Source organism: Coturnix japonica, chromosome Z (assembly GCF_001577835.2).
Source record: "Coturnix japonica isolate 7356 chromosome Z, Coturnix japonica 2.1, whole genome shotgun sequence".
Lineage (NCBI taxonomy): Eukaryota > Metazoa > Chordata > Aves > Galliformes > Phasianidae > Coturnix > Coturnix japonica.
The window spans coordinates 47,148,788-47,169,750 of NC_029547.1; the positions used below are offsets into that span (position 1 = coordinate 47,148,788).

A 20,963-nucleotide genomic window follows, 5' to 3' on the forward strand; every position below is an offset into this window, starting at 1 on the left:
ACAGCGGCTTCCACCTGCCCGGACGAGGCGCCCCGAGGGTGCCGTCCAGGTCGCAGCCCCAAAGCAGCCCCGGTCCCGCCGGGTCCGGCCGGCCGAGCGCAAATGAGAGGGAGGCGGGGGGAGGGCTGCGGCGGGCTCCGCGGTGCGGGGTACTCGGTCCGCCACCGCCACACTGCAGCGCGGTCACAGGGGGGCACCGCGGGCCGTGGGTCTCCTGCAGGTGCAAGCGAGAAAAATAAATACGTAGATAAATGCATGAATAAGTAGATTATAAAATATTACTTCAAATTAAAACATTTCCACCGCAGATAGATAGCAGGCGGATAAGCCCTCTGCGCAGGGTGTGAGCCCCAAACACCGCCCGCCTTCCCCCCCCCCCCCCCCCCCCAACCCCCCCCCCCCCCCCCCCCCCCCCCCCCCCCCACCGTGCGCGCTGACCCGAGGAGCCCACAGCCCTAGTCCGGCCGGGGGTCGCCCGCCCCACCGCCCGCCGTCGGGCCGCCCCCCTCCGGCAGCCGCGGCTCCCATCCATAATTAATCGCCTCCCCGCAGCCGCCGCGATAAAGAGAGGGCGGGCGGGGACGAGGAGGCGGCGGCGGCCGGGAGGCGGGGGGGGGGAGAAGAAGTGGGGGGGAGCGCGTGCACTCGCCGCGCCCGGCTCACTGCGGCCGGCGGCTGCCTGCCGTGCGGAGCCGAGCGGAGCCCAGCCGCCCCGTCGGGGAGCGCCGCGCTCGCATGGCCGCGCCGCGCCGCGCCGCCGCCGCCGCCGCGGGGCCGGGGGGGGCCGCGGGAGGAGGATGAGGCGGGCGGCGGGGCGGCGGCGGCGGCGGCGGCGCGGAGGATGAAGTGGAGCGTGCGGGGAGCCTGCGCCGCGCTCTCCAGCTGCCTCCTGCTCGCCTGCGCCCTCAGCGCCGCCGCCGTGGGCCTGAAGTGCTTCTCGCTGGGCTCCGAGCTGAAAGGAGAGCCCTTCCGCCTGGGCACCGCCGCCGGCGCCTTCTACTCGGGGCTGCTGCTGGCCGCCGGCCTCTCGCTGCTCGCCGCCGCGCTACTCTGCTGCCGCCCGCCCGACGAGGCGCCCGCGCCTCCGGCCTCGGCCCCCGACCCCGGCGGCGGCGGCGGCTCGGCTCCGGCTCCGGCTCCGGCTCCGGCTCCGGCTCCGGCCCCGGCCCCGGCCCCGGCCCCGGCCCCGGCCCCGGCCCCGGCCCCGGCGGGAGCGAGCCTGCGGCGGCCGCACCGTCGGGGCCGGGGGAGAAGGCGTCGCCCGGGGGCCGGCAGAACTTCCTGCTGCTGGGGGTGCTGGTGTTCATGCTGGGCGTGCTGAGCGCTTTCGCCGGCGCCGTCATCGACGGCGACACCGTGTCGCTGGTGGAGAGGAAGTACTCGCACTACTGCCTGCTGCAGCCCGGCGGCGCGGCCCGCCCGCGGAGCGGCCCCGCGGCCCCCGACGGCTCGGCGGCGGCGCTCCGCTGCCAGAAGCTGCGGGACTACCAGCGCGGATTAGTGCTCTCCACCGTCTTCAACGCGCTGGAGTGCCTGCTGGGCCTGCTCAACCTGCTCCTCGTCAAGAACTACAAGGCCTCGCAGCAGCGCGGGCGCAGGCGGCGTCGGCGGAGAGCGGCCCCGGCGACGGCGGCCCCGGCGGGCGGGCGGCGGCGGCGGCGGAGGGGCGGCGGCGGGCGGCGGGCGCCTCGCCACAGCCAGGGTTCCCTCTTCTCGGGCGGCGAGCCCGAGCTCAGCCCCGGGGACTGCCCCTTTCAGGCCGTCTCCTACATCAACGTGGGCGTTTTCCACGTCTTCGACGAGGCCGGCGTGGAGGTGCACTGCGGCGGGCACCCGTCCGTCGAGCTGCCCGGCTACTCGCCCATGGATCCCGAGCTGAACGCCTCCTACCCGTACTGCTACCCGCTGCCCAGCGAGCAGCCCCCCGCCTACGACGAGATCTACCCCGGGGAGCCCTGTGCCCACGGCACCTAGCGCCGCGCCCCGACGGCAGCGCCAGCGGCTCCGGGGGCAAAGCGCTGCGGGGCTCGGGGCGGCCGCCGGCCCCCGACTGGACGGCTCCGTGCCGCGCGTCTGTCTCTGCGGAAGCTCTCTTCTCTATCCCTGCCCTCCTCCCGCTGCCCTCCCGCCGTCCCTCCGTCCGTCTGTCCGCCGGCGGCTGGGTTCTCAAAGGCTGCGCAAGAAACGCCGAAGGGTTGGTTCCTCCCGCCGCCTCTCCTCCGTAGCCAAGTTTAGTTCCCTTCAAGTGATTCATCAGTCTCCAGCTTTAGCAGTCCAGAGTTACCCATTTATGATAACCAGCCAGTGTAAGGAAAAGGTGTCATGAAGCTTCTTTACCTCTCAAAAGAGCTAAATTTCTGAACAACGCAGAGACATTCGTGTCACGTTTACTAGAGATGTATTGGGGATCTTTAACGTTTACACTACTCCTCGGGAGAATTGAGTTCTGTTCTAAGATTTAGTGAGTTAAAACATTTGTCAGTCTTGTAAGATGCACATCAAGAAAAACCTGCACTTTGAAAAAGAAACAGGAAAAAAAAATCAACAACGTTTTTGTACACTAACGTGCCTGCTTTTGTTGATAACTTCTTACTGTAAAAGCTTTCAGAAGTCTATAGTGAAAATGTTTGGTAAATTCACTGCAGTTTAAAATCGACGATTAGTTCCTTTACTAAAACAGCTGAGATGTTGCTAGGATATGGCAGTTACAAGGAAGTCCAAATGTCATACACATTCCTTTTTGTAAACAGGTTCTGTGTTTTTATGCGAGGCAGGATTTCTTTTTGGTTTACACAGGTGAAGGTTTAATTCTATTTTGTACAACTACATGGTTTACCTTGTAAAGAGTTCCATTTTACCTGTTACGATCCATCAATCTGGTAAGCTTGAATATTAAAGTTTTATTTGAAATATATATATATTGTAAAACAGCCTTAACCGGTGCAGTGGTCACAGTTTTAAAGGAAAAAGGGGGACGAAAAAAAAAAAAAGATTTAAAAAAAAAAAAAAAGAGATAACCATCTTGGAAGGCATCTTCTGAATGTGTTTTCAGAGCAGTATTTATACTCCTGTTACAGAGATTTATTTTATTTTTTTCCTTTCAAAGAGGCCACTTTAATTCTGCAGGAGGGGGAAAATAACAATAATAATAATAGGATTGTACACTGTTAATTCTTTCTGAGCTTGGAGGTGTGAAAAAGGCAAAGAGAGAAACTGGTAAATACTGTTCCTGGATTCTGCCTTGGAATGCCAGAGTCAAGGTGGTGTCAGAAAGTGCCAGCTAAGGAAGTAGGTATGGCACGTTGTCTTTACATCTGCCCAGGACAGGCAAAAGCTTAATTTCACACATAGAACCCAAAAGCAGCTCTCCAGATTGCTTTCAGTTCAGCACCCCCAGGCATCCTATGCTGAAATGGAGCTTAACAAAAATAACCTTTCTGATCCTCCAGTTTGGAGCCTGCTGCATAGCATCCCCGTCTCAGGTACCAGAGAGAGAGAGTTAAGGGAACGCAAAGTTACAGTATATTTCTGTGGTGGTGGAAAATTGTTCTAAAACCTTTAGCTGCAGAGAGACTGACGTAATTTACAGCCTTAGAATTGGAGATAGATGATTTTAGCCTAAAAATAACCAAACCTTTCCGCATTGTTTTGTTTTCTAAAGTGTTTTCACTTGCACGCTTTGTATAACCTGAAATTCAGAATGCCTTAGAAGTCTTGAGATTGCAAACTGTGGTCTGCGAGTCTGATAGTGACAGCTCTCACCTTGGGAAGACAGTCAGAAGCAGCATGGCTAGGCTGCCAGGGGCTGCAGAAATCTGAGACAGCTCCTTTAGGGCAGCAGATTTCCTTGTGTAGAGGGCTAGGCTGAAACATCTGCCCTGGGCACGTCTGATGTTAGCGCTGGAGATGGGCTCTGTGCTGGCTGCGTGCTGGCTGTATGGTTGGTTGTGTGCTGGCTGTATGGCTGCCTGCGTGCTGGCTGTGTGCTGCCTCTGCAGATTACCTCCTTAACCCCTTACAGAGAAGTCAATTAAAAGTCTTTACCTATGATACCAACTGAGGCATAGAATCAAATTGGCAGCATGCTGTCTTGCTTACGTACCCAAAATATCTTGCAACAAATGAGTTACAAAAGTGAGGAGGCTAAAATCCTTACATAGGTCTTTGTGCAGATGAGTTTATAGCACAGCACAGCACCCTGTGCTGAGTTAAATAAAAATTGCCCAGCTGCAGAGTGAGTTTGGAAGACAGACCAGAAAGGTGCCTACATACAAATTGAGAAGTGAGTTGTTGGCTTTAAATAAAAGTAAAAAAAAAAAAATTAAAAATACAATTGGCTGTTCATGGAAATCGTATCTTAGTTTTAATTAAGGAATTGATTTTTGACATAAAAAGACAGTATTTTACATAACTCTTATAGGATTTGTGAACTAGACAATTCTGAAACTCCAGATGTTCCAAAGATCAGTGCTCAGGGAAACAAATGGGAAGTCGAGAAAGCTACCTATTATACTCAATTGTTTAACGCGAACAACTTGAATCTATGAATTTTTAAGATTGTTAAATTCATAACTTTCTTTTGTGTGTGCGTGTGCACGCGTGTGCGTATGGGAGTTTGTGTTTTATTTGCATCTGTTCGGGATGCCATTGAATTAGAATATTTCTTTGTGGCTTAGTTTCAGTTCCCGGATTTCTATTTCCTTCATTTAGGTTTTGACCCCTGCAGGAGCTCAGTTTAGTGGTGGACAGCTTGCCAGAACAATGTCCAAGTCGAGTTCCCACAGAAGCCAGTAGGCATCATTTCTTTGACTTCAGTGGGTCTGGGCACAAATGATACTTAATACCTATTCTAATCCCCAAAGGAATATTGATCTTCTGGCACGACGGGATGCAGCAGAGGTATATTATTTCTCAGTTACTTATTAGTTGTATGGACGGCCGTATTAAGGGAGGTCACTTATGGTTTTATATACATTTTTTTAAAAAATGATAATAATAATAATTGGCAGGCAAATTGACCAAACAAGCCATGTTTTCTTAAAGATGGTATGCAAGTGTTTCAGGTATCTGGTGAGTAACTTTTCGGATAAAACACCACACGTATTTATTTCTCAGTGAGAAGAAGCTTATAACTACAGGATTCAAGATGAAGCTTCACGAGCATGATTGCAGTATGGTGAAGCCATTTTTAGCAAACCTGAATCATCACTCTATCTTCTGAGCAATAATGTTAGAGTGTATAAACTGTACTGTGCCGAAATTGAAAATAGGCTGGTGTGGGAAGCATTGGAGCGTAGGTTAATTACCTGAGAGGACTCATCCCGTCCCTCTGTTTTCCATTCTCTGTCACATGATTGTCAAGGCGAATGCAAACCTGATCGATTCATGTCACCGGAGGATGCTAATTACCAGGCTTTTGCCTTAAATAGCAAAAACGGTGAGAGCGGAAAAGAGATGTTGTGTGTGTGCTATCAAATCTCCATTTTGCTCAGCTGAAGTAATGACAAGACTGCTTTTTGCCCCACGGCTTGTGTTTTTAATTTGCTCACAGCTTTACTCACATCTGTTCAATGGGAGGGAAGAATAGATGCAGCTCTGCTCATTTGGTGACATGGAGTACTGATTGGGTTGCAGGCTGCTCCCAGCCTTTCTGGTCCCTCTCACAGGTAACAGCGGTGAGTCAAGGGATGAAACAGTGGAAAATCAAGTCTGCTGTCTTTGAAGCGACAGGATTTGCCTTCATCTGGAAAAAAAAAAAAAAGAAAAAGAAAAAAAAACTTAAAAAAAATGTATTCCCACCAGCCTATTAGCAATTCACATGAATTCTTTTCACACTCCAACATCCTTGCTTAAATCTGTTACTTACACTTTGCATTGTAATTGACAGATTATATGTGAATTTAAAAACAGGAAAAAAACAAACAACAAAACGATGCTTGAGGGAATTCGTATTTAAGTAGTACAGATATTACTCAAAACTTTGATTTCACTGTAGGACTTCTTCGGTTCACCAAAAAGCGCTATAGTGGCTGGTATAACTTAAGATATATTTCAGACATAATGTTTAATCATCAGAAAAAGATTCTGAATGTTCACATGAGGAGGGCAGTCTGTTTCTGCTTTTGGACGTAGTACATATGAAAAACTTTTCCTCATTTTGCCATTTAATCCAAGATTGATCCTGAACAAAATGTCAATAATTGATCTTGTAATTTTAGGATCAATAAAATACATTTTAAAGCACAGCATATCCTATAAGAAAAGCCTAATGCTCTTCATTTAATAATCTCCTCTGTCTTAGACTGATGCCTGATATTACAATCGAAACTAGAGATTTAGTTACCCTTTTCATTACAAAACACGTTTTCCAGGCACTTGCAACTTGTACAAGTGGAACCCTGGCAAAAAAAAAAAAAAAAAAAAAATCCCTGGTTTTGCTGTGAAGTCCAGTCTGTTTCAGTAAGTTGAATATTTCCTGGTGACAGGATGTTCCACTGTTCTAGATGCATTCATTTGGTAAAAATCTACATCTGTCAGTCTTGTATGATGGCAGTCTTTATGTGCGCTAACGTTACCGCTCCTTCATTGCAGGCTCCTGTCTCCAATTAAAGTGTGTAGGGGTAAGACTGAATTCCTCATGGTTGCTGTCCACTTCTTAAATCTCTTCATTACCTTGCAGGGGAACGTGACTACTGCTTAGCATACATTCCAGAGTCAATATCTAAGAGCAGTTTAGCAGGTCAAAGGTGATGTCCAGGAAGCCCATGCAGTGCTATGAGTAAACCTTCCTATCCAGGCTGCAATAGCTCAGCATTCAGGGTGTTCTGCCCAAAAGGGGGCACTGCCTACGCAAAACAACAGCTGGAGACCTGAACACCTTAAGTTGCGTGCAGGTCTCTCATATTTACTTTCTACCGCAGTATCAGTGCTGAAGCTCTTCTCCTACATAGCTTTCTAGGAGTGAATCCTCAGCAGTGTGGGTGCCTCACAGAACAGCTGCACACGAACTGCTGTTCCCCAAACTTGGTTCAAATCACAGCCACTCTTTCTGCTATCCAGCTGTGCTATGGGCTTTATACTCGGTGTGTCAGGATGTGGTGAAGGCATCCCAGAGTTGACCTATACGTCATCCTGATGTTATCCAAGATAACCTGAGCTTGAAGATTATGTCAGTTAAGAAGCCACGACTCTCCCCATAACAGCATATTTTCATGCATAGTGGAAAACAAGACTTAAAACTGATGTCCCCTTCCTTCCTTCCTTCCTTCCTCCCTTCCTTCCTTCCTCCCTTCCTCCCTTCCTCCCTCCCTCCCTCCCTCCCTTCCTTCCTTCCTTCCTTCCTTCCTTCCATTCTTTCCTTCCTTCCTTCTTCCTTCCTTCCTTTCCTTCCTTCCTTCCTTCCTTCTTTCCTTTCCTTCCTTCACCTTCCTTCCGTCTTCTTCCTTCTTCCTTCCTCCTTCCTTCTTCTTCCTTCCTTCCTTTCCTTCCTTCCCTTCCTCCCTTCCTCCCTTACCTCCCTTCCTCCTTTCCTCCCTTCCTCCTTCTCCCGTCCTCCCTTCCTCCTTCTCCCTTTCTCCCTATCCTCCCTTCCTTCCCTTACTCCCTTCCTCCTTTCCTCCCTTCCTCCCTTCCTCCCTTCCTCCCTTTCCTCCCTTCCCTCCCTTCCCTCCCTCCCTCCCTCCCGGCCCTCCCTCCCCCTCCCTCCTCCCTCCCATCCTTCCATTCCTTCCATCCTTCCATCCTTCCATCCTTCCATCCATGCAGCTGCCTCTGATTTCAGTGAGTTTATCCTGAGGTAAGGAGTGGAGATGATGATGCAGGCTGCTACTCCTTCACTCACTGAGCTTTAGCTATCTGAGACCCCTACGAGCTTTATGGAAATAATGCTTTTAGTGAAAAATGCATTAAAAATATCTCTGACTCATCTGCTGACCACAGAAAAGTCAATGTCCTGAGCAAAGCTTTACAGTAGATGTATCCTAACAGCAATACAATCTAACAGAAGTTGCTAGAGTTTCACTTCTGGATTTCTGCTCTTGGCTGGTTTCTGTCTAGTGGGGTATTAAGAAGTTTGTTTCACGATCTTGGCAGATGAATCCTTTGTTTCAATACAGTACACAGAGATTAAACACCTCTTAAAACAGCATGAGCATTTTCACCAGTTGTTCTCCTCTGTGGCCATTGTTAGCAGAGTATGAAGCAAAGTGTGGGAGGAAAGAAAGCTTATCGTGATCCTCTTAATGGGTTTGGAGGACTAAACGTTCCAAAGCATTCATTTGTTTTATACTGAGACACTGGACTAGGAGATGGAAGAATACCCATAATATCAAAAAGGATTATTCCTAAGAATATATTTTTGGAAACCTAATGCTTGGGTTTAGAGAAGATTCTTTCAGAAATTTCTTTTTCTTTTTTTTTTCTCTTTTTTTTTTTTTTTTTCCCAGGTTCTACATTTTAAATGAAATTTCATTTCACTAGAGTAATCAGTAAAATCTCTGGGATTTAAATTATTAAATTTAGGGAAGATGAGTAGAGCTGTCCTATAAATTAATGCATGCCACTAATCCCTGTAGAAGTTGTGCAAGCATCTTGGCACATGAGGGGAATGGAACTGTACATGCCTTTTGCCTTTTCCTCACAGCTTTTCCAAGTTGCAGTATGGAGAGGAAAGATCCAGATGAACATATCCCATCCTGGCCTACCAGTCATGGAGTTTGCACAAGCTACATACAGTCTTTAAGCATACATAACTAGTGCATTCATGGCTAAATGAATGCCCTGACAAAGTACTCCAATAGGTGCTGTTGGTGGCTGATCTGAACAGAGGCCCCTCCTGAAAGCTCTAGACCAAACAACTCCCAGCAATGTGGGAAAAAAAGTCCATCCAGAAGGAGCCCACACTTGCACCAGAAAGCAGAAAGCCACTAAGAAACGTTGGCTCTCCTGCAGGTTGTAATAGCTATCTCTTCCCAAGTGAGCTGGAAGCTACCATCATATGTGTCGTGGTTTAACAACCATAGGCTGCTGCTGGTACTACACAGGTCATCTAAACTACACGCCCAGAAAAACACAGGAAACTGAAATGAGGGTTGAAAACTACTAAATCAATGCAACATTTATGATGTAAAGATCTGTGTTCATTCTCAGAGCAGGGCCTCTTGCCTTCCTTAGGAACACACTCAAATGCTGCAGAGGGTGAAAACACTTTTTATGCAATACTGAGCAGTCAAAATCATTAGTAACCAAAATAAGATAGGAAGACAATCTACTGCCTTCTGATTCATCCCTTGCTCTAAATTGAAAGAGAAGAAACTCAGATACAGCTCTCTCTGCATCAGCTCATGGTCCAAAAAAAGGACCCAATCCAGAAAAGGGAAGGATGCACACTGTCAAGGCTATTCTAAAAAGCAGCTAGTGGAAATGCATCTTGAAGCTGTTGCTAAGAACTATTGTTTGTCATGCTTAACAGAACAGAAGGGTGCTTTTTTCAGCGTTTTGGGAGCAGTTTGCTACACAAAACAGCATTTGGCTGGCAGAGAGGCTTCCTTTTCAGTAATGTCCTTGGAGAACTACCAAAAAAATTTGAGGGACACCGTCATTCAGACCTAGGTGGGCCATTACTTAGTGCTTTGATCTTCACGTTCTCATATCCTGTGGATGACATACAGTCAGTCCTGTCTTGCCAGTGGGAATGAGCAGTTGACTCTCATGGATTTAATAAGGGAACAACTTCTGGTTACCTGCAGTGAGCCCCAAAAATGTGTGCACTGTGAGGACGCAAGCCAGGACATGCTGCAGCCCATGTGAAATGCAGTCCTGTCCTCTAGGCTGGGGAAGGCTTATTGCTGTCATGATGCCAAGGCTCAAGACCTGCTGTAGTTATCTTGGGTGTGTGTGTAGAACTGCTGTATGGTCACTTTTACAAAAGCAAAATCACACACAGAATCACAGAATCACAGAATTACCCGGGTTGGAAGGGACCTCAAGGATCATGTAGTTCCAACCCCCCTGCCTGGCAGGGCCACCAAACACACGCCTTTACTAGATCAGGTTGCCCAGGGCCCCGTCCAACCTGGTCTTGAACACCTCCAAGGACGGGGCATCCACAACCTCACTGGGCAGCCTGTTCCAGGACCTGACCACTCTTCTAGTAAAGAACTTTCCCCTAACATCCAACCTAAATCAAGTGGAATGGGGCTGTCTAATTTCCCCTGAACACCTCAGGAATGATCACGTTGCAGAACAAGTAAGGCACTGTCCCTGGGTTCATTTTTCATCCTCTGCTCCCCACAGCATCTTCTGCAAAGGAACAGTGTGCACACACTTAGTATGCTGCCTCTGTGCTTAGGGGGAGAGTGCTAATGGCATGCTGAATGAGGCAATAAATAGAAATGAGCAATAAGACATGAGAAAACTTTACCTGTGGCCTATGTTTGGCACACTACAAGAACTGTATGACACTCTTGAGTTGTCCTTCACTGAAGACTATGGTCTTCAGTGAAGTTAAGAACTATGGTAGTTCTTAACTGCTTAAGGTCTGCAAGATCTAGAGTTCTAAGAATGAGCATTCCTGGGAGTCCTCCTGCATGAACTTAGCTCAAAAAACAAAAAGCAACTCTGGCCCTATTTCAGTAAATGCATCTCTTCATCCAAGCATGAAAATAAAAAGCATCAACAGGGCAGAGCTGTTCATTCATTCATAGTTCATTACTTTTTCATCAAGGGCAGTAAAAAGACAAACATTAGCGTTAGCATCTCAAATCCAGAGATTTGCTTCACTGTGAGAGGTTATGAAGCTGCTGATAAGGAAGCAGCAGAAGGTAATTACACCAAAGGAAAATGGATATTTCACAATTCTGCTGTCATACTGTTCGTAATGTGTAGCAAAGAGTAACAATGACAGGAATTTCAACTTGTCTTACATATGCAGCTGGAAGTGCTTCAGATCTCCAGATGACTATTCAAAAACTGTTTTATATATGAGTAGACTAGACATGCAGTCCAGTACCAACTGTGTTCACAGCTGCACACTGGTAGTTCTCAGTTTTGTGTGTGCACAGCCAAAATGAGTGTGCTGGCTGTAGATAGATGTCATCTTCATCAGCCAGGTCACTGCCACTGGTGAGGCAGACTGGCCATGCCATTTGTCACTGCAGCAGAGCAGAAGCACCCGTGCTGAAGCATCACATCTCTGCAGCAGCACAAACATTTCCAGCACTTTCTGGCCATATGTGGGTAGGTGGAAGGAAATGGAGTGAGAACTGGGCACTTAACCAACTGAGTACAAGTGGACCAATTGAGGAATAGTGGGTGGAGTTATAACACATACAGAGGCACATTTCTTCACAACCTGTCCAGGGCATACACCTGGAGAACTTCAGCATGTAGGGACACTGTGGGGAAAAAATTTAACTGCATCAAGCTGGAGAAAAAAACCAAACCTCTCCACTGCAGTAACGTCTTGGTATTTCCAAGAAAAATTGTTCATCATATTACAGAGCAAAATGGAAACCCACCAAAAAATTCTCAGAGAAAGTAATTCAAGCGGAGAAATCCAGCACGAACTGGGGAGAAACTGATCTCTGAAAATTTCACACTTCTTTCTTTTGGAACAGTCACGTCAATTTGTCCTTTGCATTTTCAGCTCTCAGGCAAGAGAGAAGCTGATAGGAGGCAGACACTGATAAAGGCTTTACTGGCAAAGTGTCAGGTAAAGGGAAACCATTTTTACATTTCTGTTCTGACAAGAGAGAACAATATATTCTAGCCTGGAAGCTTAGATGGCAGAAGCAGCAGTGATTAATTGCTCTAATTAGGGCTCCAAATAGGAAAGAGCGAGTTTCCTGAGCTATTGCATTCTAAATTTCCTCACTTCTATGAATAACTGTATTGCTCAGAGGAGAAGGGCATCAAAGTGCATCTCCAGAACAAACATTTACCTGCTTTAACTTAGAAATACAACCAGGACCTCAACACAAATAACTAATGAAAAGAGACAACAGGCTATTCCAGCACTTGGGAAGCAACATAATAGCCTGGTTCAGCTTCTATCTGAATGAGCCTTATAAATCCTTGCATGAGCTCAAAATGGGTAAACGTGTGGCTTGTTTGCCACATCTATGCTTCTTGGTTCCAGTGAACCACCAGTTTCAACATTTCACAGCATCAACAGGACACACTAAGGCTAACCAGCAACAGGGCTGTTACCTTGATCCCTTCATTGCAGAGACTTGTTTTCCTCTACCACCTCCACCCACATTCCATCCAGCAGTGACCTTTGTGGTGCCAGTGAATAAATACCAGCTCCCAGTTTTGACCTCTTTGATGAGGACAAATGGAAACAAACCATTATAGACAACGGAATGACACCAAAACCTGTCTCTTTTCACCAGAAGCAGACCAGAGCATGTAAAATGCTGACAGTCAGCTTTGCCAAATGCCTTATGGGAAATTCTGAGTGCATTTCTTAAAAACAAACAAACAAACAAAAAATGGTTGATGTTTTGCAATAGATAGATCAATGGATAGATGATAGATAGATAGATAGATAGATAGATAGATAGATAGATAGATAGATAGATAGATAGATAGATAGATAGATAAAAAGGAGAAAAAACCTTTTACTTTGAATATATCCTACGCAGTCCAGGAGTCAGCCAACTTTAACAACACTCTTCTGTCATATGCAGAAAAAGCTTTTGCTTCAGCTGAGTCAAGCTGCCTCATTGACAATCAGATGTACTGGCACAGAGCATCTAATCTGGACTGTGGCCATCTACAAGTAGCTAGAAGCACACAAATAATAAGGATTCATCACTGCACACTGCTTTATATGAGAAGGGCAGTGAGATGCATATGTCCTTTTTCTGGTGTTTCTTTGAACTGCTCAGTTGGCTGACTAACAGAAAGCACTAACACAGGCCATCGGGAGAGGAAGCATTTAGCACAGGTGCATGCCAGCAGTGCTTCACATGCAGTAAGTACAAAACTCCTGCCACTGCTTCAGCATATCACAGGAGTCTGCAGCACTACATCTCCAGAGAGCAGGTCATCCAGGGCTGCACAGGGCTGCAGGCTGGTTCTAGAAACGTTCCTGCCAGTAGAAGCAAAGTAGAGCAGGAACGCACAAAACAGTCTCCACTGCTGATTGCACCCTCTCATTTGTATGCTCAGCACCCTTCCAGTAATGAATCATCAGCCCAAGTTCTACTCAGCTCACCATGGCTGCAAACACTGCAATGGCACTAAACTGGGGGGGAGGAGGGTGGGGACAGATTAATCCCCACATAAAGAAGCACAGGGGATACTAAATGCCCATGGAGCTGGCAATTATTTTTTTTTGTTGTTGTTTTTTAGCCTGCTGATTCAGAATGTGACATAGCATACAGATACCCATAGCACAGATCAATATAGGAGAGATACACCATGGTAAGTTCCCTGCATTGCAGTGTGCATCATCAGTAGAACAATTTTATTCCCCTTAATCATTGTGCTTTAGAGAACAGCCAAATTACCCATCTATAGGCACGCTTCCTTTCATCGGGAGAACTCTTCATCTCAAGACAGGGGTAGGCAATGCTTTCTGTGGGGGAAAGGTGCTTACAGCCCTTTCCAGTCATCAGAACAGTCCAGGAAAAACCCACTGTGCTTTGGAGAAAATGTTACCAGTTCTACAGGCACCTGGGACCAGACATGAAATAATTCCCACCAGTCACATCTCTGGAAGAAGACATGCCTGCTCCTGCCAAGAGCGGTGGATACGTGTGGAGATAACAGTGCAACATGGCGCTTTTTCAAGACTTTATGAGGAAAAAGTGTGATTTTTTGTTAACAGCTCATTTTTGGCTACAGATGTCTATGCACCGATCCAGTCATGTGAAGCAAAGCACAGGGCTAAAAGAGCTTTTGGGACACTACCAAACCAAAGCTCAGATGCCTCCTTCATCTGAACACTTGCAAAGCACACATTGTCAAGATCCTTTCTGGAGGAACTGAGGGAGCAGAGAGGGCAGTTCCCCATTTTCTTATAATGGCACCCTTACAGCAGTGCACAAAGAGAGACAAATATAAAGTATGTTATCTAAAGAAACAAGAAAACACTAATTTTGGATGAAGGAATTATTAAATGGAGGCAGAAAAGAAGGGAAGGAAACTGAAGAGGTGAATTTTTTGAGAGAAATGGAAATGCAGAGGTTACATGATCCATAAGGTATGCAAACTGGCCACACATCCCAGCTCATGACTAGAGAATAGTTTCCTACATGGTTCCTTAGCCCACAACTGCTCATATCCCTCTTTCTCAGTGACAGACAAGGCAACATTTGCTATTTTTGCTGTCCAGCACTGCTGTGAAAAGAAGCAACATCTCTCCATGCCATTACAGCCAAGCCAGACAGCATCAACGGGCCAACATCCCTGCACAAACACACTTGTTCTAGGATTTAACACACTTCCTTTTCCTACTGCATGGTTGCTAGGGAGCTCCTGAGGTTCCCTGGATACAGTGCAAGAGATAATAAAATTCTCTCATCTGCCTGAACTGAGCAGCAACTGTTATCAGCAATTCCTCTTGTCTAATTTCCTTCTGGTTTTGTTTGCTTTACCCCCAAAGCACTTCAAAGACAAGGGCATTGACTGGGACTGTCATTAGCAAGAAGGCTCTAAGACCATGCGCATCAAACCTTTTTGAACTGAAGCTGTTAAGCACATCAGCATTTTTGAGCCTGCTTGGAGAGGCAGGGAGGCGTTCCAAGGCTGTGATCAAACATTTACACCAAGACCAAGTCCTCCACACTTAGACTGTAGATCAGCAGCATTTCTGGGGTGCATCCATGGCTCATCCTTACCTCTTTGTTGCCTGAGCTATCTGTTGCCACTCTCCTCAAAACGTGGGAGGTTAACTAGTGTCTGCAACTAAGCCAAAGAGCTAAATGTCTTTGTAACAATCACCACAAAACTCGTGCTTCCTGGGAAGACTCAAACTGATGTAGTCTCTGGAGAACAGCTGTCCAGAAGCAGAAAAGGCCAAAGGAAAAATACTGGCTGGCATCATCAAGTAATACCAGAAAAGGGAAAACATTCCAGATTCACTGATAATTCCTCTCCCAGCAAAATCTGGAAAAGACAGTTTCTTCTGTCACATATCCAAACAAGCCAAGAATCAAACACACTGCACCACTGAAGCCACATTCATGCATCTTCCAACTTAGCTGGAAATCTCAGTGTTTTTCTGTATCCACAGTGCCTTATGTTTAAATCACACTATAGATGCTATCTGCAGAAACAGCACAATGGAAAATTCTGCAAGACTAGAACAGCAGGTACAGACGGTCAATGTATCAGATCCAGCTGAGATCAGGCACTAACGGTGTTTCATTAACTTATCTTGGCTTAAGCAATAATAAAAAGCTGTCTGTCCAAGGCTGTTAGTGCCCTAACACATCACAGGTATGCTAAAATTCCAGCAATATTAAAATAACTGTACCAGTCAGCTCCAAACCTTCTTCAATACTCTTCCATTGTTCCAGGGACCACTCAAAGCCCTTTCATGAAGGTAGCCAAGCACATCTCCATCCATTCAGTGGGAGTCACCCTGCTTACCTTCAAAGCCTGGGACACTGTGAATGGACAGTGAAATTCCTTTAGGTCTCCCAGATACTGGCCATGGAAGCGTGACTCCTCAGTTGCATTACGTTTCCATGCCAGGACAGAGGTGCTGAGTGACTGATACTCGAGTCTCCATATTCCTTTGGTGAAAACATGTCTCAGGAGTGCCTGCGCTTCTTTTGCAGCAGTTGACCATGCAGAAGAATGACAGCATCTGCACCTTGAGACAAGCAAGCATGGAGCCTAGAACTCAGAGAAGAAGCCTGCAGTCAACACTGTGCCCACTTTTTGCTTATATATTACATACAGGCCATAACACCAAAAGAGATTCTGCTGGCACTCCAGATGGAGCAGGCTGGCTTGCCTCTGTGCAGAAAGGCAGTGGCTGCCAGGTCACAGCTCCCATTGGGTCCTGAGTTATGAGATACCACCAGAAATAAGTCACGGCCACTATGGACAGACTGCATTTGGCCTGGCTCAGCCGGGAGCATGGGGTGCTGTCTGCCCCCTCAGAGTTTGGCAGGAGCCATGTGTCCACCACTCTCAAGCCCACTCTGGGCCTTGGCAACACATTACCAAGGTGAAAGACTCAGCGCAGCAGCAGGTCTGAGCTGCTCAAATCCAGACAGCCCAACAGAGTTATTTAAAACACAAACCTGCCTGAACCAGCTTTTCCCACAGCCTGGGAAAATGTTAATTTCTCTCAAGTTTATCTCCTTTCCTAACAACCTTTTCATCCAGACAAGCAGTCAGGGTTGTCAGGTAAAGCAGTCTCATCAGATTCATTAGCAGCAGCATGAAGGGCGATATGACTCCCATGTCCATGTGCAAAGGTGAAACATACCAATAAATGAGACAGTGTTCCAGAAAGTGCTCAGTATGACTATTGGAGAGCACCACATGGTCCTCCTACACACTCTGTGCTGAGACAAGGGCATAGGGAACTGCTGGGTGAAGCCATTCATGGGACATAATGCATGCTGATGACAACACGCATCAGCTGCTCCAGGCCAGGGTAAAAAGGTGAAAGAGCACCATGCCAACAGTATTTTGCTTTTGCAAAGCATCTGGGGCAGGAAAAGATTCTCCAGACCTACACAAACATGGCACAGTAAAATCATAGGAATTCCTGCCTCCTGTTAATTCCAAGGTAGGTATGTGTCAGACAGACGTTAGCACTGAGAGCTCCCACTGTCCACAATTGCTCCACACAATAATCTGAGATGTTCAGGCAAACTGAACATACACTGGCACAGTGTATCTTAAAGAGTCTCAACTAATTTCAGAACAGGCACAGACTTAACGTTCAGCTTGACAGAGCTTCTCACTTCCAAGCAGAAGAGGAAAGGAAAATGGGTGCCTGGAGCACAGCTGCTGCTCCCTATAATTCATTGCCAGACCATTCTTCCCTGCAGGCAGTTTCTTCCATGTGGGCCTGTCCTCCTTGCCATAGCCAGTACATACCCACGGGCACAAGTTTAAACTGAACAGGGACCAAGATACAGCAGGAGAAGGTGACCATGGCTGCTGACAGGGCCCCCTTTTTATTAGACGATGATGCTTTGTGATATGGCCACCACGCCTGTGTCATTTTAATTCTGCGAGGAATATGGGGCCCTGCCTCTTCCTGCAGCTTCAGCAGCAACATTGTGGCAAGCCAATCTGCTGGTTGCATTTAGTAAGCCCCAGCTCAGCAAAGATCAGCTTCTCAGCCGCCACAAACAGCTGCAAGGGATTATTACAGTGGACAGGCACAAAAGCCCTTCCATGGTGGCCATCTTGCACCCACTGTTTGTGGATAATAAATCAAAGCTGCAAAAAGTCACACTAAACCTGGTAGCCATGTTCTGTGTAAGAGATATGATCATGGGAGTGGTGAAGTACCTGCTGCATTTCATCTCCTCCCATCTTCACAGATCCCCTGCAGGACAAAAAGGTGATGTCAGCTCGTTTCTTTTTCAGACACCATCTTCAGTCTTGCAATGCCAAAAGTAAAAGTTACAGAAACAACAACAACAAACTAATTAAAAAAAAAGCAGATTTTTGTTAAATTCCTACAGACTAGCATTGATGAAAATAGTGCCTAAAATACATCACTGAGATTTCCCTGCAAAGTACAAAACTCAGGCAGGTCTTTGAATGCATGACTAAAACCCATGTCAGCATGGCGCTGATCATCTCCCTTCGTCACCCTCAGCATTACACATCCTCTGCTCTCCCATCCACATCTCTCCCTAATTTACGTCTTGGAGAGGATGCCTCCCACAGGGCCAGTAACATGTGGTGTCAGTTCGCAGATGTGGACCAGGGGAAATCAGCAGCACATATGTCTAGCATCATCTAACTTAAGTGAGTGAGCTGGAAGCAAGTACTCCGCAGTCATTAGAGAAAGGCTTTTCCACAGCACAAGGCAAGGCAGGAACATCATTTAAAGTGCAGTGAACTGCCCTCTGGAGAAGCACGCTAGTGCTCACAGTTAGATTAGGAAGATAATCTCCTTGGATAATCATTGGATTTGCCAGAGAGACCGTAAATTATGGAAGTGCAAGCACACAGTTGTGCAGAATGTTGCAAATATTGGGAGTGGGACCCAGCTCAGAGTTACCATGGCTGCCCCACACTCCCCAGGTGTGGCATGGGACAGCAGCGCATGTCCTGTCCCTGGCCACAGGCTGCTGAGCACCAGCTTAGAGGAGGCCTGGGCTGCCAGGGCTCTGAAATCAGCCATGCCTGCAGGCAGGGCACAGGCTGCCCCATGGCTGATTGGAGGGCGGCCACCATTACTGCCAGCTCCAGGGCAGGGGAGTACAGCACTCCAGCTGTGGGGATAAAAATAGGAGAGGCCTCCCTTGCTCCCTTCAGCCTGCTCAGTGAGCACTCACCATGCTGATTCACTCCACTTAAACGGTTTTCTGCCTATTTTCCTCCTCAGCCTTTCCCAGCTGCTCCTTCCTCCTCTGGCCCGCAGGTCTTTGGCCACCCTCCCCCTTCATCTTCCTCCTGCCCCTCCTTGCTTCCCCAGCTCTTCCCTACCCCCAAAAGTTTCTCTTCATCCCCACTGCAATGTTGGGGGCATCACAAATGTGGGTAGGGAGTATGCAAAATACGCATTTGCAGCCCTGCCATGTCTTCTGCTTGGGGTGGTTGGCAGGAAGGTAGGCCTGGTGCGAGCACCAGGGCTGCAGGTCCCAGCCTCTGCAAAGACAAGGGTGCAAACAGGGCACCAAGGGGAATCAGCGCTGCAACTGTCCTCCCACAGCCAGTGTCACTGCAGGGCAGCATGCTGCCTGTGCCTGGAAGGAAGGCAAAGGGTGAAGTGAGCCACATGGCTGCTTGGAGCAAACCCAGGGTGCAGTCTGCAGCAGCTGCAGATGGGCTAATTTTGTCTGTGTTCTTGGATTTGTACTGTGTTAAAATGAATCCAAAGTTTTATGTTCTGGCTTTATGTTCTGTTTTTGCATGTGTTATTACAGGGCTCCTTACAAAGGACTTTAATTGCATTTGTAAACACAGAATCTGTGATGGTAGACAATTCCAGCAATGTAAATCCTAAAGGCTAAAATCTTTTGGTCAGAATCAGCTGCTCCACGGAAAGACATTACAGTTTTGGGTACTGGGTTATTTCCAAGCAAACTTCTTGTAGGATATTTCTTTCCAGCCTCCACTGCAGCTGAAGTTTGGTCTGTGCCTAAAAGCATACTGACTGAGCTGATTACTTTTGTAAAACTCCTTTTTGCAGTTAGAGGTGAATACCTGTTTTGGTGCTGTTTATGAAGGCTGCGGGCTTTAGCCCACTAATGAACATTAGAGAGTGCAGCTTTTAGTTCAGTGTGACCTGTTTGCTAGCTACCAGAGTGGCACAAAGGAGTCATTGTGGTGTTTCACATGAAAATTCATAGGTAGAGAGATACCTTCAGGAAACATTTGTATTCTGTTCCCAAAGCTGCCACGTCATGCTTATATAAGATGTGGAGCACTGACCACTTACACCGATATTAATTCACTCTTCTAATGTTTTTGAAAACTCAATCCTGTCATAACTGTGCTATACAGAAAGTAATAACAAGTTTATCATAGTAACACTGGCATAAATCAAGAATTATTCTTCTGAAAATACAAACCATTGAACGTTTATTCCAATCAAACATAGCAGAATCTGTCCCATTCTCTGCAGAAAAAGTGCAGTGAAAATCAGAATTTACGCTAGCTGAAGCAAAGCATCTCTGGTGTAGGAGATGCATAATTACACTGAAAATGTATTTCCCAAAGGGAAAAAATATCCTACAACTTCTCATTAGGTAATTGCAGATCCTGTTATTAGACATGTATTATCTACCCAGTTCCTAAATGGCACTCATCCCTTCCTAAGGTGTGAGGGCAGAGTTACCACTCAGAACACTTTAATAGGTTACCGTCACTCAGGAGAGCATAAAAGGCCAGCGCTCAGCGGGACATTCAGCACCAACTCATTAAGGCAGTTGTTTGGAGTCATCCAAGAGCCTTCCCTCATTACACAGACCTAATGGCCATGAATTGCTTTCGAGCAAAACTTGTAGTTCTGCAACAGGTGTCTGCTGATTTTGGAAGGTCCCACCTCCACCTCAAGGCGGCAGACCTACTGGTTCCCAGCCATCTGCATCTCCTGCATGCAGGGACACAAGAGACACATGCATAGAGTGTAGCTCAAGCACCAATTTATTGCTGTGTTACAAGCTGTTATATACCATGACACGCAACCACCCTGGATCCCTGTGACCCCTTGTGACCGCCCACACCTCACCCCAGGTCCACCCTACTACCCCACATTTCCCCCCTCCATATGACAATTCATATGATCCTGTAACAGTACCCCACGTGAACCCAGTTTCCCTACACCCCTGGAGATACAAAGCAGATGGTTATATCTCTTGGTTTAGCATATCTGGCAACAGAAGGTAGCGAGCACTGACCAGGTTTTGCCTGATCAAATCGTTTAGCATTTGGAGTAGCATAGGGACGAAGCACATGATCAGCAAAATAATCACAACCCATGTGAGTGTGGTTCCAAGAACACCGCCGAACCACAACCAATTCCAGAAGTCGTGGATTCCCAGCTTGCTGCCCCACCAGTCACGACTGATGTACCCTTTCTTTTCTGAGATCCTCTGCATGGCATCCTTTGCTCACTGAAGGGCAGTAGTGATGTTCTTTTCCCTGTTGAAGCAGCAGAATCCCTTCCTTTTCTAGATCAGAGCAGCCCAGCCACATCCTCGCTAGAATGTAATCCACCGCCATTGTTGTTGCTGACAGACCCTCTCGCACAGTTTGCATGCTGTTGATTACACCAGTCAAGGCCTCCTGTGTTTGGTTGAAGTTCT

The 20,963-nt window shown here is 47.2% G+C and overlaps 1 protein-coding gene across 1 annotated transcript; it reads left to right on the forward strand.

Annotated features, from left to right (window-relative positions):
• The first annotated feature begins 657 nt into the window (after positions 1-657).
• TMEM271 (transmembrane protein 271) lies at positions 658-6,425 on the forward strand. Its single transcript, XM_032441365.1, has 2 exons — positions 658-1,207; positions 1,276-6,425. Exons 1-2 carry the CDS (start codon positions 842-844, stop codon positions 1,972-1,974), a joined length of 1,065 nt encoding a protein of 354 aa, XP_032297256.1. The 5' UTR covers positions 658-841; the 3' UTR covers positions 1,975-6,425.
• Positions 6,426-20,963: the final 14,538 nt, after the last annotated feature.

Excerpts from the sequence above, each read along its gene's own strand:
- TMEM271 (XM_032441365.1), top strand. The coding sequence starts at position 842 with ATGAAGTGGAGCGTGCGGGGAGCCTGCGCCGCGCTCTCCAGCTGCCTC. Across the intron at positions 1,208-1,275 it reads CGGCCCCGGCCCCGGCCCCG|AACTTCCTGCTGCTGGGGGT; the intron begins GCGGGAGCGAGC and ends GGGGGCCGGCAG.